The sequence below is a fragment of the Canis lupus genome, chromosome 16 (assembly GCF_048164855.1).
Source record: "Canis lupus baileyi chromosome 16, mCanLup2.hap1, whole genome shotgun sequence".
In the NCBI taxonomy this organism is placed as follows: Eukaryota; Metazoa; Chordata; class Mammalia; order Carnivora; family Canidae; genus Canis; species Canis lupus.
In genome coordinates this window covers 16,722,321-16,748,771 of record NC_132853.1, presented here as the reverse complement: position 1 = coordinate 16,748,771, position 26,451 = coordinate 16,722,321, and the positions used below count along the sequence as shown (strand labels likewise).

Below are 26,451 nucleotides of genomic sequence, written 5' to 3'. Positions count from 1 at the left end.
AGCAGTTGTTATGCTAGAAGGTGTTTACGTGTATTAATTCTTAAAACAACCCTGGGAAGCAGGTAGCGTTAATCCTCATTTTACAAAAAAAAAAATACAAAAAAAATCCTCATTTTACAGATGAGAAAGAAACTGGGGTTCAATGAATTTAAAGGCAGTAACTTCTTTCTGATCATATTTTATTACTGGTGAGTGACAGCTCTGGGAGACTGAATGTTCTTCCCCATATTTGCGTGGCTCCAAAGCCCATGTTATTGCTGTTCTGCCAAATGGCATCCTCTGGTGTCTGGAAGATTGCTAATTACAGTTATATATATATATATATATATATATATATATATATATATATATATGTATTAGTTTTTAACTAGTCTCTTTTCATAGTCTATTCTAGTCTATAATCATTGTTTTTATTGATTAAATTCTGTCTTCTGATGAATATTCTGTGTTATATTTTCACTTTTTGATATTTTCTGGGATAACATTGATCATACTTAAAATAACCTTCCAAATTAGACATACTATAGGCCTAAGGTTCTTTGAAGCATATAGAAAGAAATGTTCTATATAACTCCCTTTAGAATTTCTGTAGGTCAGTTCATTTCAGCCACAGAGAGGTAGAAGCAAGAAAATCCAATTTAGAGTGCAAAGAGCAAAGTGTTCAATCTGTAGTCACAGCATTAGTTTGAACTGTTCCATGAGGGAAGGATGTATAAATAGGGCTTCAGCATGTTTTTGCCTTTAGCTTTCACCATAAAAGGAGTTCTTCAGTATTTCTGTATCTATAAATTTCACCAAATTATAAATTGGTTCACTTAGAAGTAGAAACATTAAAAAAAATGTTTCTTTTATGGGAGCAGCCTTGTCTCCATGTCAGTTTATTTTTTAATGGGCCAATCAGAAGTCTTGGGCTTAGAAAGAGAGCTGCTTCTATGGTGATGCACTGAAGGACTAATCTTCTCTGTGCTATATTGTTTTTCTCAGAAAGCAGCTCACTGTATCAGGTTCTCCCCACCCCCAGTCTTCTCAACTGTAGCTTCTCTCTTGACAATGTGAATTTACTATATTGTGAAACTGTATTTGTGGGGCAGAACACATCCTGTTTTAAATTAGACTCTGTGCCTTAAACATTTTGGGATAGTAAATATAAAAAATCATGAAAGTCATTAACCTAACTCACATGTTCAACAAATATTTAAACAAACCATGTTTTCTACAATGTTAACATGTTATGAAATACAAGTATCAGATTGAACTATATGAAACTGTCACTTTTGTAGATCAAAAAGTGACTGAACCCTGGCAGGTTCATATGACTCAACCTGATACATGCATTTGAATTCCCTGAATAAGATGTCTCCTAAAACGTTAACTTGTACTGTTTTTCAGCTATTTTTTCAATGATGGGGAAATTCTTTAAAGTTGCTTAAGGTTGGGGGGGAATCCCTGGGTAGCTCAGCAGTTTAGTGCCTGCCTTTGGCCCAGGGCGTGATTCTGGAGTTCCCGGATTGACTCCCACATTGGGCTCCCTGCATGGAGCCTGCTTCTCTCTCTGCCTGTCTCTGCCTCTTTCTCTGTGTATCTTTTATGAATAAATAAATAAAATCTTTTTAAATTATTAAAGTTGCTTAAGGTTAACTTAAATTGCAAAAACTGTTTGCCTGAGATTTGTTGAACTGATGAGACTTTCTTTCCTTTTCTTTTGTTGTTCTGCTTCCAATAGCTGATAGAGTTGTTTTCTAGGTCTCTAAGAGATACCTGAATTCATTTATGAAAGAGGATTTTTAAATACATGACATTTTCTGTGCCTTTTTTTACTGATACATGCTTTGGTTGTTTTCAAAGGTTCGTGCTTTCTGGAAATCTGCATGGTGGCTCAGTGGTAGCAAGCTATCCTTTTGATGACTCTCCAGAACATAAGGCCACTGGAATCTATAGCAAAACCTCAGATGATGAAGTCTTTAAATACTTGGCAAAAGCCTATGCATCAAACCATCCCATAATGAAAACGGGTGCCCCTCATTGTCCAGGAGATGAAGATGAGACTTTCAAAGATGGGATCACAAACGGCGCACATTGGTATGATGTGGAAGGTATGGAAAGTTATGAATTTGCTATGTTTTCCCCCTTGTTCATTTGGCCTTCCTTCCTTCCTTGCTTGCTTCCTTTCTTCTTTCCTTCCTTCCTATCCCCCTCCATCCCTCCTTCTTTTCTTTCTTTTCTTTCTTTTCTTTTCTTTTCTTTTCTTTTCTTTTCTTTTCTTTTCTTTTCTTTTCTTTCTTTTCTTTTCTTTTCTTTTCTTTTCTTCTTTTCTTTTCTTTCTCTTTTTTTCTTTTCTTCTTTTCTTTGCTTTCATTAAGTAAGCTCTATGCCCAACATGGGGCTTGAACTCCCGATCCCCTGAAATCAAGATCACATGCTCTACTTGACTGAGTCAGCCCAGTTGCCCTCATTTAGCTTTCTTATGTATACTCTAAGTGGAAAAGAGGAAATTTTGAGGAATTCTAATTTTTAAAAAGCATTTCTTTTTTAAATTTTGAAAATTTCAGACCCACAGTACAATTGAAAGACTATATGAAGGCCTATATTATCCTTTATTTAAATTCACCAATATTAGGCAGCCCGGGTGGCTCAGCGGTTTGGCGCCACCTTCAGCCCAGGGCGGGATCCTGGGGTCCCGGGATCGAGTCCCGCATCGGGCTCCCTGCATGGAGCCTGCTTCTCCCTCTGCCTGTGTCTCTGCCTCTGTCTCTCATGAATAAATAAATAATAATTTAAAAAATAAAAATAAATAAATAAATTCACCACTATTATCTTACCCTGAATGCTCCACCTCTCCTGTCCCTTCCCCTCACACATTCTCTTTTGCCAAACCATCCAAAAGTAGGTTGCAGTTTCCTTAATATTTCACCTGTAAGTACCTCAGCATGTATTTTCCAAGTATAAGAACATTTTTATGTACAACTATATACCATTATGTAACTGAGAGATCAACTGTAATTCAGTACTACCATCCTGTATTCAGTCCATAAGTCAAATTTCTTTATTATTCCTCAGTTCTCCTTTATAGCTCCTTTTCTTCCAGATCAGATCCAATCAAGGTTCGAGCATTTTATTTGGTTCTTGTGCTTTTGTAGTTTCCCCAATATAGAACCATCATATCAGTACTCTCTTTTCTTAATTGTGGTGAATCCTTTGAAGAGTTCAGGTCACTTGTCCTACAGAACATCCCATATTCTAAATCCTAGTCAAATTTTCCAGCAAGACTTACATAGATTACATCATACTACATCAGGACACACATAAAGTACATGTGCCATGTGGCCATGGAGGACATCTTAGTTAATGTGATGCTTACCAGTTCTTTCCCTTTTATATAAGGGCACATTTTCCTTTTATATTTTAATCTGTCGGGTTCATGTAATTTTTTAAAATTGTGGTTGAACACACACAGACATATAACATAAAACTTATTTTAACTATTTTTAAGTATAGAATTAAATGACATTAATTACATTCACAGTGTTGTACACCCATATCCCCACTGCCTACTTACAAACATTTTTCAACACTCCAAACAAACTTGGTAACCATTAAGCGATGATTCTCCATTCCCTTCTACTCTACTCTCTATCTCTGGATTTCCCTATTCTAGATATTTCATGTAACTGGAATCATGTGTTTGACCTGCATCTGGCTTATTTCTCTTAGCATGGTGTTTTCAAGGTTCATACATTCAGCACTTAATTGTTTTTTATGATGGAGAAATATTCCATTGTATGTATATACTCCATTTTGTTTATCTGTTCCCCTACTGACGGGCACTGGATTGTTTTCACCTTTTGGTTGTTGTGAGTAATGCTGCTATGAACATTGGTATATAAATATCTGTTTAAGTCCTGGTTTGGGGAGCATCTGGGTAGCATGTCGGTTAGCCTGCAACTCTTGGTTTGGCTCAGGTGGTGAGATTGAGCTCCCTGTCAGGCTCTGTGCTCAGTGTAGTCGGCCTGGGACTCTCTCTTCCTTTCCCTCTTTTCCTCCTGCTCATGCTCTCTTTCTCTCTCCCTAAAATAAATAAATCTTAAAAAAAAAAAAAAAAAGTTCTTGCTTACAGATAGATCTTTTGGATATGTACTCAGGACTGGCATTGTTGGGTCATATGGTAATTTTCTGTTTAGTTTTAAGGAACCACCAAATTGTTTACCACAGTGGCTGTATACCATTTTACATTCTTATCAGTAATATACAAGGATTTTTCACTTTTCATGGAATATTGTTTTTAAAAAAGTTGTTAAATTAAGTTTTTTTACCTTTTCTTTTTAAGTGTTACATAGACCAGCTGTTGTGCTTTTTAAACTTTTGATGTCCTTTGAATAATAACCTATTTTTTAATGCAGTCTTAGACTATTAAGACTAAACAGAAGGAAAAAGGTAATTCATGGAAATGTCCTCTGTATAAACTTTTTCTCCTGGAATCTGCCCATGGTGAAATATCTTACCTCGTCCTTACTTTTTTTTTTTTATTGGCAGTTACATTATAAAGTGTCTTATTACTTTCTCTTTAATGTGCCTCTATTTAAACCTTTGAATTATTCTTTGACTTTATATGTGTGAAGCATTGTTTACCCAAACTGGATCCTAAATTTGAGGACTTGATAATTTTGAGTTTTTGATTCCCCTGTATTTCTACCAATATTTTTTGTATATAGCAAACATCCATAAGAGGTTTAAAATAATTAGAAGCCATTTCTGCCCGTAACAACTAGAAGTGATTTGAAAATCATTTAATTTTTTTATAGATAAGGGACAGACTTTGATGTTTAATCCCATTTCAATCTTCAGCAAACATACTTAATCAAATCTGACTTTATGAACTAATGGTTTTGTGATATAGTCAAGTTGCTTCATAATAATTAAAGATATTATTTAAAATAATGTGTTAACAATAATTTACTTTTCTTTTTTGGAGAAAATTGTAACCAGAAAGTAATTTCTGGTTGATGATTAAGGAAGGTAAATCTATGTTACATTATTAAAAAAAAGAGGGTGTTGCCTTCACAGTAAGATTATTCAGTTAAACCGGGATCCCTGGGTGGCGCAGCGGTTTGGCGCCTACCTTTGGCCCAGGGCGCGATCCTGGAGACCCGGGATCGAATCCCACATCGGGCTCCCGGTGCATGGAGCCTGCTTCTCCCTCTGCCTGTGTCTCTGCGCCTCTCTCTCTCTCTGTGACTATCATAAATAAATAAAAATTACAAAAAAAAAAAAAATTTAAAAAAAAAAAAAAGATTATTCAGTTAAACCAGATATCAGATTTTTCTGATTCTTCAAACATATGAAGAAGCTAAATTTTGCTGCTGCCATTATTATTGTTTTAATGAATGTCAACTTTTCTCCTTTCCTAGCTGGGTGGCCATTTACTGTTATTTCTACAACTAGCTTTTATCTCTTCCTGCCCCAGCAATATTGAGCAGTTTTAAGAGTTTCAACAGGGCAAATTCACTTTGTTTATCTTATGCAGGACTGCAGTGAGTAAGATATTGTGAAACCTGTGACTCGGCATGTATTCAGACCCGGATGTCCTGGAGTAATCTGACTGATGCCTTATGTGATGTATTTAGAAATTCTAGCTCAGGGGATCTCTGGGTGGCTCAGCAGTTTAGCGCCTGCCTTTGACCCAGGGCGTGGTCCTGGAGTCCCAGGATTGAGTCCCAGGATCGAGTCCCAGGATTGAGTCCCAGAGTGGAGTCCCACATCCAGCTCCCTGTATGGAGTCTGCTTCTCCCGCTGCCTGTGCCTCTCTCTCATTCTGTATCTCTCATGAATAAATAAATAAAATCTTAAAAAAAAAGAAAGAAAGAAATTCTAGCTCAAAGAAGTATATACTTTTAGAGCTAAAAGTGAATATATTTATCTACTCTAACTCTTTTTCTTTATAAGAAATCAAGACCCGGGATCCCTGGGTGGCGCAGCGGTTTAGCGCCTACCTTTGGCCCAGGGCGCGATCCTGGAGATCGGGCTCTCGGTGCATGGAGCCTGCTTCTCCCTCTGCCTGTGTCTCTGCCTCTCTCTCTCTGTGTGTGACTATCATAAATAAATGAAAAAAAAAATTAAAAAAAAAAAAAAGAAATCAAGACCCAAGAAAGGAAATAACTTGTACAGTATCATTTATTACTTTAGCAAATATTTACTGAGCCTCTGCCACATCCCATATACTGTATTAGGTGATGGGAGCAAAGCAGTAGGAGCAAAATAGGAACAATTCCTGCTGCCAAGGATCAGGAAGGATATTAGAAGCATGGGATATGGGGTCATCTGGCCTCACCATGTTCACGCTCGTTGCCAGGATTGACTCAGCATATCCAGCCTGCCTATGAGGGTGGGCCTTGCTTCTCTCAACATGTGTCTCAAACCTGCAGGATCCCTCTAGGGAGTAACTATCCTAATAAGGCCTCTGAATGAATAGTCATGCTCTGCTACTAAAGCCTCCTTATTGTAAGAACCTAAGCTGAACTTATTCATGGAGCAGACTCTTTTTTTTTTCACCACAATGTGCTGATTTGTATGACTTTTGTCTATCATTCTTTTTTTCTTTCTTCACAGTTAAGAAGACCTAAAAATCATTTGATGGTTTATTCTAAACCAAATTTAATGAAACTGAACTGTAGTTTTAGGTCAACTTTAAAAAATTGCTTTCTTTCAACTTACAAAATTTTACAAAATGGCAAGTAATCCTAGACCACCTATAATTGAAATTATATGATCAAAAGTCACAATTAGATATGATTTTTAGAAGTTTACTTGGGCAAATGCTGTTATATTTCATTTCCTTGCAGGTAAAAGAACTTTGGAAGGCAGTGTAGTATAGGCAGTGTAGTATAGGGGCTAAGGACAGAGCTTTGAAATCTGACTGGCTTGAGTTTGAATCCCAGCTCTGCCACTGACTACGTGTGTGTGTGTGTGTGTGTGTGTGTGTGTGTGTGTGTGTGTATGAGAGAGAGGGAGAGAGAGAGAAAGTGAAAGAGATATCTTGGGCAAGTTAAGGAATTTCTCTGAGACTCATTTCCCACATATATAAAAGGATGACAAATACTATCTACCTTATAGGATTACGAGGCCCAAGTGAGAATGGATGTAAAACACTTAGCTTCGTTGCTGACTATGATTAGGTCAACTGCCATAGGCTTTATACTTATGTCTTTTTAAACCACTGCTAACTTTTCAAACTGGTAATTATGAATTTTTTTTTTCCCCTTTTCCCCTTTGGAAGAAGAAAATGTTCTGTGGATTTATCAAACTTTATTCCCTCTCCTTTTATACTTTATTTCAACCTTTTCCCCCTTCACCTTTTATTGGGCAGAGAGTTATGAAATGTGACCAGATAGCATCTAATGTAACTAACTCAGTTTTTTGTGAGTATAAGCTTTTTGATCACGTGGGCAGCTATTCTCTGCATAAAGTGGAGGTCAGACTGAGCAGCACTAATGTGCTCTAAATTTTGAGGTATATTTGGCTTTAAATAGATTGCTGACAGAAAGGGAAAAACATGGGGGAGAATAATTACCAAATTGTTTTGAACAGCATGAAAGGTTATATTTGGTCCAAAAAGCAACTGAAAAGCTTATTCTGAAGTAGCATTTTCTGTGTCATTAAGCAGGATATTATGACGAGGATGTGCAGAAAAGGGAAGCCTGGTACACTATTGATGGGAATGTAAATTGGCATAGCCATTGTGGAAAACAGTATGGAGATTCCTCAAAAAATAGAAATACCATATGATCCAGTAATTCCATTATTAGATATTTACCCAAAGAAAATAAAAACACTAATTTGGAAAGATATATTCATCCCTATGTTTATTGCAGTATTATCATAGCCAAAAGATAGAAACAACCTAAGAGCCATCAGTAGACGAATGGACAGGGCACCTGGTGGCTCAATCAGTTAGTCATCTGCCTTCAGCTCAAGTCATGATCCCAGGGTCCTGGGATCGAGCCCTAGTTGGGCTCCCTGCTTCTCCTTTGCCTCTGCCCTTCCTCCTTGCTTTGTTCTCTCTCTCAAATAAATTAATAAAATCTTTTTAAAAAATAGACTAGTCTATAAGGAAGTGATGTATATATGTACACACACGTATATGCGCATATATACATATATATAAACACAATGGAATATTATACAGCCATAAAAAGAATTCAGTTGTGTCATTTGAAGCAACATGGATAGACCTAGAGGGTATTATACTCAGTGAAATAAGTCAGACTGAAAAAGAAAATACCATATGGTTTTATTCATAAGTAGATTCAAAACAAACAAACAAATGAATAAAAAAACAACCAAATCAAACCTATAGAGAACAAACTGATGTTTGCCATAGGGGTGGAGTGGAGGCTTGGGCAAAGTAGAGTGAAGGGGAGTAGGCTGTACAGGCTTCAAGTTATGGAATTAATGAGTCAGGAATAAAATGCACAGCATAAGGATTACAGTTGATATAATAGTGATGTATTGAGATAGGTGATGACTACACTTGCAGTGAACATAGCACAATGTATAAACTTGTTGAATTTTTACTATGTTGTACACCTGAAACTAGGTTAACATTGTATGTCAGCTATACTCAAATAAACAAAAAGCAAAAACAAAACAAAGCCCAGGACATTATGGATTAATCATAAGATGCCAGACAATTGGAATCTATTTAAAACAGACCAAAAATGAATCAAATAGTGTAGAATTGAAAAAATACAATATCTGATAGTAAGAATAGACCAATCCATTAATACAATAGATTTTAATTAAATATTTTATTTATTTATTTATTTATTTGACACAGAGAGAGCGCACAAGCAGGGGCAGTGGCAGACAGAGGGAGAGGGAGAAGCAGTGGGACTCAATCCCAGGATCCTAGAGTCATAACCCGAGCCGAAGGCAGATGCTTAACCGACTGAGCCACCCAGGCGCCCCAGTAGGAGATTTTGAACATGTCTCAGTATTTGTTAGATCACAAAGACAAAAATATCAATAAAGACACAGTAGATTTAAATAACATAAATAAACCAACCTGCCTTAATGAACATGAAGAGAATACTGTCATATCTAATTTTCCTGCAATCTTTACTAATCTGAAGTATAGAGGAAAGGTAATTTACCACTAGTTACACTTACAGAAGATGTGTCTGGTTCTCTTAGTGCTTATATTACTTTGTTTTTAAAATTATGTTATAAGCAAAGTAGCAAACCTACAAAAACCTAAAGCATTCTTATATCTTAGCTTGTTTCACATTTTAACGGGATCAGGTCCTAACTTACTAGCAGGACACTAAAGGTCCCAGACTCAAGCCTACATTTCTGGTCTTCTCTCTTACTTCTTCCCTGTCGTTGAACTGCTTGTCCTTTCCTCAAAACATGTACCTTGGCTATTTTCTGGAATGTTTTTCCCCAGTTCCATTCTAGTGGAACCTCTAGTGTAGTAGCTGTCACTCTTTTGCCTTCCTGGAGCTTTTTGTTGATACCATCAATACAACGCTTACCCATTTCTGTTGTTAGTAGCTTTTTGTGTCTCCTGCTAGGACAATGTGGTACTATTTGTTTAAAGTTATCTTTACACAAAATGTATTGGTGGGGAAAGAGTGCTAGAGTAGGAGGCACTAGGGAGGTGTTTACAGCTATTTGGAGCAAGGTCTTTTTTGGAAATAAGGGCTTTATCTAGAGGGATGCTGTGGGGATGAAGAGGGTGTGTGAAATATAAGAAATTGTGCAGAAAAAACTGTGGGATTGACTATCCGTTGTTAGATGGTAGAACAGAGTGTCAAAAAGAAGGACCCAAAGATATAATCGGAGGTTTTGAGCTTGGAAAAGTGAGAATGATAATGGAAATAGGAAAACTCATGGGAGGAGTGCTCATGTGTTCCTATTCTCTTCGGGTGAGAGAAGAGTGAAGATCAGGATGGTACTTGATGTTTTAGTTACAAGTATCCAATGGGCAGTTGGGAAATAGGCCCTGGAGATTGGGAGAGAAGTCAAGATGATAAAGAGATTTAGGAGTTTTGAGATGTGAAAGTGTATGGCAGCGTATATGATTTTGAAAATTAAATTGATATTGTTTCCTGGCATAATTTAATTGGCTAGAGCTAGAGCCAGAAATTCAACTAGAATATATTATATATATATATATATATATATATATATATATATATATGTTATATATATTATTGTATATTATATATGTAATATATTCTATTTATGTAATATATATACACACATACACACAAACTATATATATATATATATAATAAGTAATACAAATACAAATAAACAGATGGCTGGTTTTTTGTTTTTGTTTTGTTTTTTACCTCTAAAGTGAATGTACTTTTGGCATTTTGCCCTGGGATGTTTTTTTTTTTTTTAAGGAATGCTGGAAGTTCAGATATTAATTCTCAGTCCATTGTTCATGTTTTAAGATAAGCAAATGAGCATTAGTAAAGTGCTTTTGGTCTTCTCTGATTTGTTCATTAGGGAGGTGATTGGACCTCTTTCTTTTTTCTTTATTTTAATCTGAGTGCTGCCTAATTTGAAAGTAAAGCAAAAAGGTAAAACAGTTCTCAGAGTACTTGCTTCTACTTGAGTCATGAATTTGCTTTAGGAAACTGAAGTATAGCCTGATATTTTAAAATCTGACCTTTAGGAGCGGCACAGTTGTGTATTTTGTAATGTGATAATAGACTTATGTGACGGTTGAGAACCAAACATTAATTACTACTTTAGGATTGGTCCCTAAATCTTCAGATCTGATGTCTAGAAATTAGATGTGCTTTTTCTTTTTTTGTTTTTTTCTATTTAACTCAGGTGATAGAGAATTGGGATTCTACTTTAAAAAAAGGAAAATGCAGTTCAAAGACCTGTGTGAGAGATCATGTTGACCAAACTTAAACAGAACTGAAAACAGATGCAGAACTGTGTAATTTAGTTTAACTTTGTACAACCACATCATTAACAAATATATATTCAGTGGGAGTGGTGAGGGAAATAGATTTTTAAGATAAAGTTGCTGAGAATACAACGACCAAGTTAAGATTTGCTCAAAATGAACTTGAATTTAGAGACCAGGAATATGGGGATTTTTTTTCAAGGGCAACCTCTTTTTTTTTCCCCCATTCATTTTATCCAGATGTCCCACTTAAAATTTTTTATGAACACCATCCTCATTAGCTTTTAAAAATATCTCAGGGAGTGTAAAATTATCACTTTATATCTCATTCATTATCAGTAAAGAAATTATTCACATATGTCAAAATTGTGAGAACTTTTCATTATCCTTTGAAGTAGTTTTATTAAAGAAATAACAGTAAGCTCAAAATTTGAATATAGGATGGAAATTGCCAATCTATATTCAAGCACTCCGAAATGTTTTTCCTAATGAAATTTCTTTTTTTTTTCCTAATGAAATTTCTTAATACATTTGCAGTTTTTTTCTGTAAATGATTTATAGGATTCTTGTATAATACAGTTTCATACTTTATAATTTGGCCTACAAAGGCAAGTTAAAACAAACTTGCTATGTTCAAGTCTTAACACTGAAGAATTGATTATATTTTTTTCTATTGACTTTCTGCTTGAGGCAGAAGAGTGGGTCATTCCTTAGTTCTCTATTTTTGAATGAAGGGTTAAATTTATTAAAGTACTTCTCCCCCAACAAAGCTAGATCTCTCTGTAGTGAAAACAGTAATAAGGACTGGTTCCATCATAAAGATGAATTGAGTGTATTAAAGCATATGAAAATGTGTTATTAGACAAATGAAAGAGTTTAATGGATATGAATAGATTCTTTGATCAGAAGATTTAGCCACCCATTACAATTACTGTTGATCACAATTTGTTGTACTACTGGACAGATTTCTAATGGTTACACTTTCAGTCTTGTTTTTTGATACTAGAAAAGGAATTAAAGCATTATAGGTTTCATAGTATGTTACATCAGTTTTTTCTGAACATAGAAAACTTCGGATTGCTAGGTAGGTTTTGTTTGTTTTTTTTAAAGTTTTTTTTAATATATTTTTTTAAATTTTTATTTATTTATGATAGTCACAGAGAGAGAGAGAGAGAGGCAGAGACACAGGCAGAGGGAGAAGCAGGCTCCATGCACCGGGAGCCCGATGTGGGATTCGATCCTGGGTCTCCAGGATCGCGCCCTGGGCCAAAGGCAGGCGCCAAACCGCTGCACCACCCAGGGATCCCCCCCCCCCTTTTTTTTTTTAATATAAGTAATCTCTACACCCAACGTGGGGCTTGAACTCATGACCCAGAGATTAAGAGTTGCACACTCTTCTGACTGAGCCAGTGAGACACCCAGATAGGTAGGCTTCAAAACAAAATTCATACCTTTTTTCTTTCTTTGTTAATTCTCCTTGTGAGTAGAGGAAATAATCTAAATCACTGGTTTTCAAACTGAGGTATGTGTGGGGAGAAGGAAGAGACCTGTTAGTTTCAATAACTTTAAGAAAATAAATTTCCAGGGATCCCTGGGTGGCGCAGCGGTTTGGCGCCTGCCTTTGGCCAAGGGCGCGATCCTGGAGGCTGGGAATCGAATCCCACATTGGGCTCCCGGTGCATGGAGTCTGCTTCTCCCTCTGCCTATGTCTCTGCCTCTCTCTCTCTCTCTCTCTCTCTCTCTCTATGACTATCATAAATAAATAAAAAAATTTAAAAAAAGAAAAGAAATTTCCAGATCTTCCATACCTACTCTTTCCTAAAATTGGTTTGCCTGAGAGAGGTGCTTACTGCGAAGATTCAATCACATGTCCTCTTTGACCACTTGACTGAATATAGGCATAGTTTTCTACACACCTGAAGCTCACTCTGGTATATTGACTCAGTTTTACAAACTCTCGGGGCAAAACAAAAGGGACAATTTGGTGATTACTTTAATGGTATCCTAAAAGCATCACGCCAAACTTCTCATTAAAAGATATTTTTGGAGTGCCTGGGTGGCTCAGTCAGTTGAGTGAGGGGCTCTTGATTCTGGCTGAGGTCATGATCTCAGAGTCCTGAGATCAAGCCCCACTTTGGTTCCATGCTCAGTGGGGAGTCTGGTATTCTCTCTTTCTCCCTCTGCCCCTCCCCTCTAAATAAATAAATACATCTTTAAAAAAAATATTTTCAAGAATTATTACCTGTTTATTGTTTATTAAAATTTATAATTTTGCCTTTCTGATAAATTTTATGCCAGTTGTTATTATAATAATTCAATCTAGAAGACAAAAATTAGTACTTAGGGCATTAAGGTAACTGAAAATTAAGGAAAATTTAAGTATATACACATACATATTATAGTTTAAAGTGTTATAGGATGATCAGTGAAAGACTTGGAACCGTACAAATATGTCACACTCAAATAACAATCTGTGGGGGCGCCTGGTGGCTCAGCCAGTTAAGCGTCTGCCTTTAGCTCAGGTCGTGATCCCAGCGTCCTAGGTTTAAGCCCTGCATCCGGCTCCCTGCTCAGAGGGGAGCCTGCTTCTCCCTTCTTTCTGCTCCTCCCCTCTGCTCATGCTCTCTCAAATAAATAAATATTAAAAAAAAATCTGTGGATGAAGCAGAACAGAAATATAAGTTCAAGTAGAAAAAGGGAAGATATAAAATTCTTATTGTTAAAGAAGAGTATATGTTCATACAAGTTTTAAATAGATGATTCCAGGAATTAAACCTCAATTTTTACTTATTTGGGGACATCTAAAATAATAATGTAAAAGTTTTATTTAAAAGTATAAAAATTTGTGCAGTCCCAGTGGCCCAGTGGTGTAGTGCCACCTTCAGCCCAGGGCGTGATCCTGGAGACCGGAGATCGAGTCCCACGTTGGGCTCCCTGCAAGGAGCCTGCTTCTCCCTCTGCCTATGTCTCTGCCTCTCTCTGTGTGTCTCTCATGAATAAATAAAACCTTTAAAAAATACAAATTAAATAAAAATATGTAAGCATTGCATAATTTTTCAAAATTATTTTAATATGAATAAACAAGTTTGAAGGTCATTGGTTTAGATAGCCCCCTGAGAGAGACTAATGGGTAATAGAGGCTTGCTTATTTATAATTGTTAATAAGTTAGATAAATAACAGATCATTTATGCTATTAGTAAAGTGCTTTATTGCTTTGAGGCATGCCTGTAATGAATGTTCCACTTCCCAAATTAAAATTTTCTTTGACTGGATAAATCTATAGTTCTGAAGTCTGATATTTAATCTTTTAGCCTGTGTTGAGCTGCATGACATCACCTTAAAAAAAGCAAATGTGTTAACTGAATCTGGAAGTAGGTGCAGCTGTCAGTAACATCAGACTTATCTACAGATTAATGGCTATTATCTGCTACAGGGAACTCTTTGTATAGGGAGGGTTTTTTGTTGTTGTTGAGGGAAAAATCAAGACAACAAGATCTAAATCAGTTACTTACTCAGAGTCTTTGACATTTAGTATTGGGAAAATAAATGTTAAGTTTAACACAGATAACAAATAATGCCTATTTGTAGCATCTCACAAAAAAAAAATCCCAAGTTATTCATAATACTCAATTAACATCTTCATTTGCTTCCAGTTTTTTTTTTAGATGATTTTAAAAATGTAATTTCTAAACTGAAGCGAAGTTGGTGAATAAAAATTTTGTGACATTCTAAACTTAGGGTAGCTTTATCTTTTTTTGTGTTGCAAATAAAGGTTAGTTTGCTACTATTCACATTGGTGGGTTCCTATGAGTTTAGAAATAGGTAGATTGGGTAGACACCACAACTTAACAGTTGCTTTCTGAGAATAGTTTATTATTATAGGCTTAGAGGAAATATGCTTTACTTTTATGAGATTTCATTAAGAAAAGGATATCCTGGGACGCCTGGGTGGTTCAGTGGTTGAGCGCTTGCCTTTGGCTCAGGTCATGATCCTATGGTCCTGGGACAGAGTTCTACTTCCGGCTCCCCGTGGGGAGCCTGTGTCTCCCTCTGCCTGTGTCTCTGCCTTTCTCTGTGTGTCTCTCATGAATAAATAAATAAAATCTTAAAAAAAAAAAAAAAAGGATTCTTGGGCACCTGGGTGGCTCAGTTGGTTGAGCGGCTGCCTTCAGCTCCTATCTTGATCCCGGGGATCTTGGGATTGAGTCCCACATTGGGCTTCCTGCTCAAGGGGGAGTCTGCTTCTCCTTCTCCCTTTGCCTGCCTGCCACTCCCCATGCTTGTGCACGGTCTCTCTCTCTCTCTCTCTCTCTCTCTCTCAAATAAATTTTTAAAAAGGATATCCTATATGTAGCCCTCTAATACTAATTTCTGTGTAATTCCATCATATCAAAGAATATACCTTGTATGATTTCAGTTCTTTTACATTTGTTAAGTCTGTTTTATAACCCAGGATATTGTCTGTCTTGATGAATATTACATTTATACTTGAAAAAGAATGTGTATGCTACTGTTGTTGGGTGGGATGTGCTATAAATGTCATTTAGATCTAGTTGATGGTGGAGTTGAATTGTAATGTTTTCTTGGTCAATTGATCCTTTTATCATTATGTAATATCCTCTTTATCTCTGGCACTGTTCCTTGTTCTGAAATCTACTTTAGCTGATACTACTATACTACTATAGCCCCTCCATTTTCCTTTTGTTCTATGTTTGCATAGTATGTCTTTTTCCATTCTTTTACTTTTAACTTACCTATGCCATTACATTTTAAGTGAGTTTCTTATAGACAGCATGGAATTGGCTCTTGTGGGGTTTTTTTGTGTGTGTTTTTAAAAAATATTTTATTTATTTTAATTTTTTAAAAAGATTTTATTTATTTATTCATGAGAGGCACAGAGAGAGGAAGAGACACAGGCAGAGGGAGAAGCAGGCTACCTGCAGGGAGCCCCATGCAGAACTTGATCCCAGGACTCCCGATTTTGACCTGAGCTGAAGGCTGATGCTCAACCACTGAGTCACCCAGGTGTCCCTGGCTCTTGTTTTTAAATTCATTTGACAATTTGTCTTTTAGTCGGTATGTTTATACCATTTACACTGGATATAATTATTGATATGTTTGGATTTAAGTCTACTTTTTAAATTATTTTCCTCTTTATTCCCTCTGGTGTTTATTCTGCGGCTTCCTCTTTCTTGTCTTCTACAGGATTGTTTAAATGTTTCGTATTTTATCTCTGTGTTTTTTTACTATATCTCCTTTGTATAGTTTATTTTGGTGGTTGCTCTAGGAGTTACAATTTACACACTTAACTTTTTTTCTTTTCCATTTGTTTTTATTGAAGTTCGATTTGCCAACATATAATATAAAATCCAGTGCTCTCCCATCAAGTGCCCTCCTCAGTGCCTGTCACCCAGTTACCCCAACCCCTCCGCCCACCTCCCCTTCCACAACCTTTGTTTGTTTCCCAGAGTTAGGAGTCTCTCATGGTTTGTTTCCTTCTCTAATTTTTCTCACTCAGTTCCCCTCCTTTCCCTTATAATCCCTTTCACTATTTCTTATATTCCCCATATGACTGAAACCATATGATGATTGTCCTTCTCTGACTTATTTCACTCAGCTAATACCCTCCAGTTCCATCCATGTCTATGTAAATGGTAGGTATTTATCCTTTCTGATGGCTAAGTAATATTCCAGTGTGTGTGTGTGTGTGTGTGTGTGTGTGTGTGTGTGTATCTATACACCGGTATATATACCGCATCTTCTTTATCCATTCATTTGTGGAAGGACATTGTGGCTCCTTCCATAGTTTGGTTATTGAGGATGTTGCTGCTATGAACATTGGGGTGCAGATGCCCCGGCGTTTCACTACATCTGTATCTTTGGGGTAAATACCCATTAGTGCAATTGCTGGGTCACACTTAACTTTTCATAGTTCTACATAGGGTTGATATTTTACGACTTCAGGAGGAATGCACAAATCTTAACCACCACATTGTACCCTCCACCACTTTATTTGGTTATGTGTATATTCATTGAAAACCTCACCAATGTTAGGATTTTTGTTTTCAATTGTCATACATATTTTAAAGAACTTAAGAGGAAAAAAATAGTTTATTATATTTACCTAGATATTTACCATTTCTGTTGTTCTTTCATTCTAGAGGTTCCAAGTTTCTCTCTGGTATCATTTCTTTTTTACCTGAATAAGTTTCTTTAGCATTTCTTTTAAAGCAAGTTGGTTTGTGATGGATTCTTTAGTTTTTCTTCACTGAGAATGTCCATTTTTGCCTTTTTCACTGGTTATAAAACTCTAGGTATTGGGTTGACAGGTTTTTTTCCTTTTAAATGTTCTGTGCTTTTGCCTTCGGGCCTCCATGGCTTTCAATGAAGAAATTCAGTCATTTGGACTGTTGTTCCCCATATGAGCATATCATTTTCCTCTTACTGCTTTCAAGACTTTTTCCTTTGTCTTTGGTTTTTAGAAGTTTGGTTATGAAGTATCTAGGCTTTCTTTTTTTTTTCTTTTTTTTTTTTTTAATTTATCCTGTTTGGGATTTACTGAGTTTCTTGAAATCGAAGTTTATGTCTTTTGCCAAATTTGGGGAGTTAATAGCCATCATTACTACTACTACTACTTCTTCTTCTTTCTCCTCCTCCTCCTCCTCCTCCTCCTCCTCTTCTTCTTCTTCTTCCTCTTCTTCTTCTTCTTCTTCTCCTCCTCCTCCTCCTCCTTCTTCTTCCATTGTGCCCTTTTTCTGCCCTCAGATTCCAGTGACAAGAATGTCAGACCCATGGGTAGACCTTTGTCCCTAAAATTATTCTTTTTCTTCTCTGTTGTTCACATTAGGTAATTTCTACCTGTCTGTCTATAACTTAACTCATTCTTTCCCTTTGTCGATTCCATTCTTCTGTTGAATTCATCCAGTAAATTTTAAATTTTTGGTCATTATATTTTTCAGTTCTGAAATTTCCTCTTTGTTCTTCTTTATATCTTCTGTTTTTTATTTCAAGAATGGTTCATCCTACTTCCTTGTAGTACGGCTAAAATAACTGCTTTAAGGTTAGTGTGATAATTCCAACATCTAGGTCACCTTGGAGTTGGTATCTCATCATTATTTTTTCCTTTCAAGTGTTTGACATTTTCCTGGTTCTTTGAATGTAAAATAATGTTGAGTTATAGACTGGAAATTTTAGATCTTATGAGATCTGAGTCTTGTTTAAATTCTATAAAGATGATAATTTCTTTTTTTGTTTTAGCAATGAATGACCCAGTTAGGCTCCATTTTAAGTTTTGACTTGCCTCCTGTGGGCTGTGATTGCAATATCAATTTTCAAAACTTTTGTGATTCTGTTCAGATCTGTTCTATGTACTCATCTCCTAAGGACCAGTCTGGGAGCTAGGCGGTGATCTGTTTTGTAATTCAGTTCTCCGTGCTTTTAGTATGTTGTTTAGGATCATACCCACACATGTGCAGTTCAAGATTGAACCCAGGAGTTCATAGACAACTTTATGGGATCCCTTTCTTAAGGTCCTTCCTCTCTAAGATATCACCAATAGTCCCTAGTCTCCAAGGTCTCCTAATATAGATGATAAATAAAGACATGAAGGGATGTGCAGTATTATCTGTGGTCAGGGAAATACAAATTAAAACTACAGTGAGACCCCACTACACACCTACTAGAATACTTCCAGTTAAAAAGTCTGAACAGTTGCTTGAGCAGTTTGTTAGGTGAGGATGCAGGGCAACTGGGACATTCATGTACTGCTGGTAGGAATGTGAAATGGTAAGCCACTTTGGAAAGCAGTTTGACAGTTTCTTATAAAGTTAAACTTTTACTGTATGACTCAGCCATGCCACTCCTAGATATTTATCCAAAAAAACCATGAAAATATATACCCACACTAAGATCTCTGTGCAGCTCTATTTATAATCACCAAACTGAAAACAACTCAAATACCCATCGAATGTGAATGGATAAATAAATTGTACTATATCCATGCGAGGGGATACATAGTAATAAAAAGTACAACTTAGGACAGCCCCAGTGGCTCAGCGTTTTAGCTCCGCCTTCAGCCCAGGGCGTGTCGGGTCCCATGTCAGGCTCCTTGCATGGAGCCTGCTTCTGCCTCTGCCTGTGTTTCTGCCTGTCTCCCCCCCGCCCCCCTGTGTCTGTCATGAATAAATAAATAAAATCTTTAAAAAAAAAAGTAGAATTTATATATGCAACAATATGAATGAACCTCAAAAGCATTGTGCTGAATGAAAGTAGCCTCATACAAAAGGCTTCACACTACATGATTTCATTTATATGACATTCTGGAGAAGGCAAAAATATAGGCAAAGAAATTAGATTAGTGGTTGCCCAGAGCCTGGGAGCTGGGGGGAAGGGAACTTCCTGGGATGTTATAAATGTTATGCATCTTGATTGTGGTGGGGCTTATATGAATGTACACATTGCACTATGTACTTAAAAGGGATGACTTTTACAGTATATAAACTATATGACTCAATAAACCTGATTAAAAAAAACACTATATAGCAGTATGTTGATTAGAGAGATTGTCAAAATTGTTTTGATTGATCAATTAACTCATACTTGAGTATAGGGGAGTATTGTTTTGAGGATAGTTTGAGTATAGTTTTTGAGAAACTGTATGTTTCAAAGAAGAATAAAATTTAAGTATCATGAAATAAGATTTATCTTTATATGCTGTTTTGTAATCTTGTTTGTTATATGGTAAATACCATGCCCATAAATATATGTCCACAACACCTTAAATAGTTGCATAGTAGCTTATTTTATATAATAATTTATATACTGACCCACCATTTTTGGACATTCAGGTTGTTTCCAGTTTTATTCTCTTTCAATTTAAACACTATAATTCTCATCCTTGTAGCTATTATCTTGGAATAAATTCCTGAAAAAGAAATTTCTATGTTAGGGTCATACCTGTTTTGAAGATTTCATACACATAGTTTTTGAATTATTACTCAGGAATGTTCTAAATTCCCTTATTTTATGAGGTTTTTTTTGTCTCTTTTTTAAAACTATTTTTAAGATTGTTTTTTGATTAACCAATATTTTACAATTGTTACCAGTTAAATCCATCATTTTTTTCCTTTTATGCTTTTGTACTATTTTGTTGTCATACTCGGAAAGGTTCTCATCCTGAGACTATGAAAATATTTCTGTTGGCTTCCAGTTTTGTTTACGATCCCATTGTTACATCATTCCATATGGATTTAAGCACTTATTTGGTATGATATGAAATAAACCTCCCCTCTATTTTTTGTCACATGGTTAACCAGTTGTTCATGTAATAATTACTGACTAATTCATTACCCATCGGTTTTAAATGTATCTTTAATCATTTTGTTATTGCAAATGTTTTTGTTACTGTGCTTTCTGCTTTGTTCTATTGGTCTGTTTATTTTGATCTTAACTGTACTGCCTTAGTAAGTACAGTTTTAAGACATTTTAATATGTAGCAATGCAAGTCCCTATTGTCATTCTTATTTTTTAATGTTGTCTTGGATATTCTCATCCATTTGTTTTTCTAAATTTTAGATCATTTTGTCCACTTGGAATAAAAATCTATTTTTCTGTGTAGTATTTATAAATTAATTTCAAGGAAATTTGATATTTTTATAAGCCTCCTATCTAGAAGCATGAAATCTACATCCCTCATTAAAATTTTATGTTACTTAGTATTATACATTTTATTATTTTTATTTTATTTTATTTTATTTTATTTTATTTTATTTTATTTTATTTTATTTTATTTTTTTTTTTTTATGATAGTCACAGAGAGAGAGAGAGGCAGAGACACAGGCAGAGGGAGAAGCAGGCTCCATGCACCGGGAGCCCGATGTGGGATTCGATCCCGGGTCTCCAGGATCGCTCCCTGGGCCAAAGGCAGGCGCCAAACCGCTGCGCCACCCAGGGATCCCCATTTTATTATATTTAATCTTATGTGTGTTGTGGGTTTTGTTGCTGAGATCTTTTTTTCTGTTATGCTTTCTGATTATTGCTGAAATATGGGAAAGGAATTAGTTTTTGTATTGTTTCTATGTAGTGTGATCATCCTTTTATTTCCAATATTTACATGGCTTTCTGTTAAATAGGGTCTTATCACAGGAAAACTTGGAGAGCGTATGCCAAGATTCAATTAATATTTTGTATTTCTCCTAGATTCTATACTGTGAGGCTACAATTGATTCCACAAAGATGTGTTACAGTTAGGTACACTATTCACTGTAATACTTCCTCAAATCTATAGGACCTACGAAAAGAGTTTTGTCTCCATGAATCTGACATTTAGTTTTAGATTGTCTGTAGTTATATGATAAAAAAAAAATTGCAACACTATGTGATCTATGGGACTAGAGGCCACTAAATGTAACTTCTCTCTTGGTCTTTTTAAAAATATTTTATTTATTTATTTGAGAGAGAAAGCATAAGCAGGGGGGAGGAGTAAAAGGAGAAGAAGAAGCAGACTTCCTGATGAGCAGGGAGCCTGATGTGGGGCTGGATCCCAGGACTCTGAGATCATGACCTGAGCTGAAGGCAGACCCTTCACCAATCGTGCCACCCAGGTGCCCCTGTAATTTCTTCTCTTGAAGTCTTCTTTTTCAAAGACTTCTATTCTTCCTCTCCACTCTTACCCTGGGAATATATTTCTGTGTGTCATTAATTGGCACTGACTAGTTACAGTACTATTAAAGCTAAGTCTAAAAAGCTGATTAGATAATACTTCAACATATTACTGTAAACTTGGTCTTCTTGTTGCTCTTAGCTAGCGTTTCTTAAATTGCTACTGAAGATAATTAAGGGACAGACAAAAGATGCCAAGACTCAAGCCAGGTGATTATAGTGTTGTAAGTAGTCTACTTCACTGCCTTCGGCATAATTAAAATATGAGTTGGCCATGTTTGCAATTTAAAACAGCTATTAAATTTTACATATGCAAAAAACATATTAATCCACACTCGCATTGCTCTGAAATTGTAATTTTTATGTATTCTGTGTTCTGCTTCCTCACCAAAACTAGACTATGAGTGAAGGTATGTCTCTTATTTATAAATCTTATAATCTTAGTATAATATCTTAAACATAATGACCATTGTATTATGACCAATATAGTACAAAATTGGAAAAAGTTAATAAATATGTATGGGGTGTCTGGGTGGCTCTGTTGGTTAAGCATCTGCCTTCAACTCAGGTCATAATCTTAGGGTCCTGAGATGGAGCCCCACATCAGGCTCCCTGCTCATCAGGGAGTTGGCTTCTCCCTCTGTCCCTCCCCCTTACTCATGCTCTCTCTTTCTCCTTCCCTTTCTCAAATAAATAAAATCTTTAAAAGAAATAAAATATTATATATGATAACTACTATGTGTATTTCACATGTGTACATACAAGTGAGAGTTAACCAAAGATGATCATAGATACCAGACCCAAAGTGAGTGCCAAGATGCTGGACAATAAGAGAAAGCCAAAAGATGGATACCTTGCCTTCTAAAAAAAGGCTTAAGACCAAGTTACTGGGCTTGTAATGGTTATAAACTTGCATATATTCTGGAAGACAACCTCTATTTGACATCCTTACATAGATGTTCAAGGGGCATCTCAAATTTAATACATTCAAAACAAATTTTAATTGCCTAGTTTTTTTTTAATTTGTTTTTTAAATTTATGATAGTCACACACACAGAGAGAGAGAGAGAGGCAGAGACACAGGCAGAGGGAGAAGCAGGCTCCATACACCGGGAGCCCGACATGGGACTCGATCCTGGGTCTCCAGGATTGCGCCCTGGGCCAAAGGCAGGCGCCAAACCGCTGTGCCACCCAGGGATCCCCTAATTGCCTAGTTTTATTCCTTCATCAAATATTTACTGAAGGACTACTGTGTGCCAGATACTGCTCTAGTGCTTGGAATATCCATCAGTGGGTGCAACAAATATTTCTGCTCTGTGTTGCTTATAATCTAGTAGAGAGAAATAGGCAGTAAATAATAAACTTAATAGGTAAATTGTTAAGTACTGTAGAAAAAAGAAAAAGTACAGAACGGTGAGCAGAATTATGAGTGTTGGTGGGATGGGCTTGGGGACAGTGCTGAGGAGAGGAGCAACTTAAATGGGGGAAGTCAAGTTGAAATTGGAACAAAAAGCTAGAGGTGAGGGAATGAATCAAGCAGGGATATCTGGAAGAAGAGCATACCAGGCAAAGGGAATAGCTAGAGCAAAGACCCAAAGTCAGGAGATAGCTAGTATATCCAGTGAACTGCAGGGAAGTCGTTGTGGCAGATGCAGAGCCAGTGATGGGAGAGTATGAAAGGACGTTAAAGGGCAAAGGAAAATGGTAGAAGACAAGTCATGTAAGGCCTTTGACGACTATAAAAACTGGCTTTTAGTCAGAATGAAAAAGGGAGTCATTGTACAGAAAAGTAACATCTGACTTACATTTTAACAGAATTAATCTGACATCTCTGTTGATAGAAGGGCTAGGGCAGGTACAGGGAGACCCATAAAGAGTGATTGAAGAAATCCAGGCAGAGAGGATGGTCGCTTGTACAAGGGCAGCAGCCATGGAGGTGAGCAGAAATCTTTGGTTTCTGGATTTTGAATTTAGAGCTAGAATGATTTTCTAATGCTTTAGATTGGAATGTGACTCCAAAGGCTTTTGGCCTGAGCAACTGGAGGGATGGAAGTGCCATTAGCCCTGATAGGAGAGACTGCAGGTGGAGCAGGTTTAAAGACGATGAATATATGTTAAGATTGTGATATCCAAGTAGAGATGTTGAATAGGCAATTGGTTGTACAAGTCTGGAGTCTGGGAAAGAGATATAGGCTAGAGATAGAAATTTGAGAGTTGTCAGCCTATAGATAATATTTAAACCATGGGACTACATGAGACATGAAGGGAATAAGTAAGAGAAGAGGACCAAGGACAGAGCTTAGAGATGTCATAGCTTTTTCCTTTGTTCTTATCCTTTCAGATAGTTATGGCACCACTATCTCCCTAGTTTCCTCTCACCAAAAATCTAGAAGTCATCCTTGATTCTGTATAAACAAGTCCTTTCTACATCCAAATCTGTCTGCTTCATGTCTACTACCAACCTAGTTACCATCCTTTTCTTCTCTAATTCTTCACTCTGCTTCCCCTTTGCTCCCTGACCCCAGTCATTTTCCACACAGCAGTCAAAATGATCTTTTTAAAAAGCAATTCATGGGGCACTTGAGTGGCTCAGTTGGTCGTGTCCAACTCTTGATCTCAGCTTAGGTCTTGATCCTCAGGGTCATGAGTTCAAGCCCTGCATTAGGCTCCACACTGAGTGGAGAGCCTACTTCAAAAAAAAAAAAAAAAAAAGTGGCTTAGATCATATCATATCCCTGTTCAAAACCCTCCAATGTCCTGTGCAGCAAGGAAAGCGATCAACAGTATAAGAAAAAGCAGCCTATGGAAAATATTCGAGAACCATATATCTGATAATGGTTTAATATTTAGAATATATAAAGAACTGCAATTCAAAAAAGAAAACCCACAAATAATCTGATTAAAGAATGGGCAAAGGATATGAATAGGCATTTCTTCAAAGAAAATATACAAATGGCCAATAAGCATATGAAAAGATGCTCATTATCACTAATTGGGAAAAGCAGATCATAACCTCAATGACTCATCACCTTACACTCCTTTGAGATGGTCATTATAAAAAATAAATACCAAAAAAACAAAATAGTAAAGATGTGGAGAATTTGGAACCCTTTGCATGGTTGGCGGGAATATAAAAATAGTGCAGCCACTATAGAAAACAGTATGGAACTTCCTCAAAAAGTTAGAAATAGAATTATCGTATGATTCAGTAATCCTGCTTCTGAGTACCTATACAAAAAAATTGAAGCAGGATCTTGAAAAGATATTTGCACATCCATCTTCACTGCAGTATTATTTAACAATTGCCAAGAGACAACTTCAAGGTCCATTGACATTTGGATAAAGAAAACATGGTATACACATACAATGGAATATTATTCTGCCCCCAAAGGGAAGAAACCACATCTGATAAAGGACTGTTATCTAAAATACATGAAGAATTCTTAAAACTCAACAATAAGAAAAAAAAACTTGATTAAAAAGTGGGCAAAAAACAGACACCTTACCAAAGAAGTTAGATAGGTGGCAAGGATGCCTGGGTGTCTCAGTTAACTGTCTGACTTTTGATTTGGGCACACATCTTGATCTAAGAGTTGTGGGACTGAGCCCTGCATTGGGCTCTGTGCTCAGCACAGAGTCTACTTGTCCCTCTCCCTCTGCTTCTCCCCCTACCTGCTTGCTCGCTTATTCTATTTCTCTCAAATTAATAAAATCTTTAAATAAAAAGAGTTATACAGGTGGCAAATAAACATGAAAGGATGTGGGCGCTGTGATGGCTCAGTCAGTTAAGCAGCTGCCTTTGGCTCAGGTCATGATCCAGTGTCCTGTACTGAGCCCTGCAAAGGGCTCCCTACTCAGTGGGGAGTCTGCTATCCCTCTCCCTTTGCCTTTCCCCCTGCTCATGCACTCTCTCTCTCTTTTTCTCTCTTTGTCTCTCAATAAATAAAATCTTTAAAAAAAAACATGAAAAGATGGGGCATCTGGGTGGCTCAGTGGTTGTGTCTGCCTTTGGCTCAGATTGTGATCCCCAGGTCCTGGAATCAAGTCCTGCATTGGGCTCCCCTTGGCGAGCTTGCTTCTCCCTCTGCCCATGTCTCTGCCTCTCTCTGTGCGTCTCATATGAATAAATAAATAAAATCTTAAAAAACCAAAACATGAAAGATGTCCCATATTTCATGTCATCAGGAAAATGCAAATTAAAGCAACAAGTTACTACTACACACGTACCAGAATGGCCAAAATCCAGAACACTGACAACAAATGCTGATGAAGATGTGAAGCAATAGAAACTCTTTCATTGGTGGTAGTGGAATGCAAAATGCTACAAACCACTTTGGAAAACAGTTTGGTGTTTTCTTTTTTCTTTTTTTTTTTTTTTACAGTTTGGTGTTTTCTAAAAAAACTGAACATATTCTTACTATATGATCTAGCAACTATGCTCGTTGGTGTTTACTCAAAGGAGTTGAAAACTTACGTTCACACAAAAATCTGCAAACGGATGTTTATGGTGACTTAATTCATAATTGTCAAAATTTGGAAGCAACCAACACATCCTTCAGTAGGTGAATGGGTAAAATAAACTGGTACATCCAGACAATGGCATATCATTTAGCACTAAAAAGAAAACTATCAAGTCATGAAAAGACATAGAGGAACTTTAAATACCTATTACTAAATGAAAGAAACCAATCTGAAAAGGTTATATACTGTATGATTCCAACTAAATGACATTCTGGAAAAGGCAAAGCCATATGGAAATAGTAAAAAGATAAATGGTTACCAAAGGTTAGGGAGTAGGAGGGGGTTAATAGGTGGGGCACAATGGATTTTTAGGGCAGTAAAACTACTCTAGATGATACAGTAATGG

At 36.5% G+C, this 26,451-nt stretch overlaps 1 protein-coding gene across 1 annotated transcript in view; it reads left to right on the top strand.

Annotated features, from left to right (window-relative positions):
* Positions 1 to 26,451, top strand: part of CPD (carboxypeptidase D) — an 80,169-nt gene that overhangs the window by 5,519 nt on the left and 48,199 nt on the right. The window contains exon 2 of the mRNA XM_072779167.1: positions 1,846 to 2,093. Within this exon, the coding sequence (XP_072635268.1) occupies positions 1,846 to 2,093 (248 nt within the window). The remainder of the gene's footprint in view (positions 1 to 1,845; positions 2,094 to 26,451) is intronic.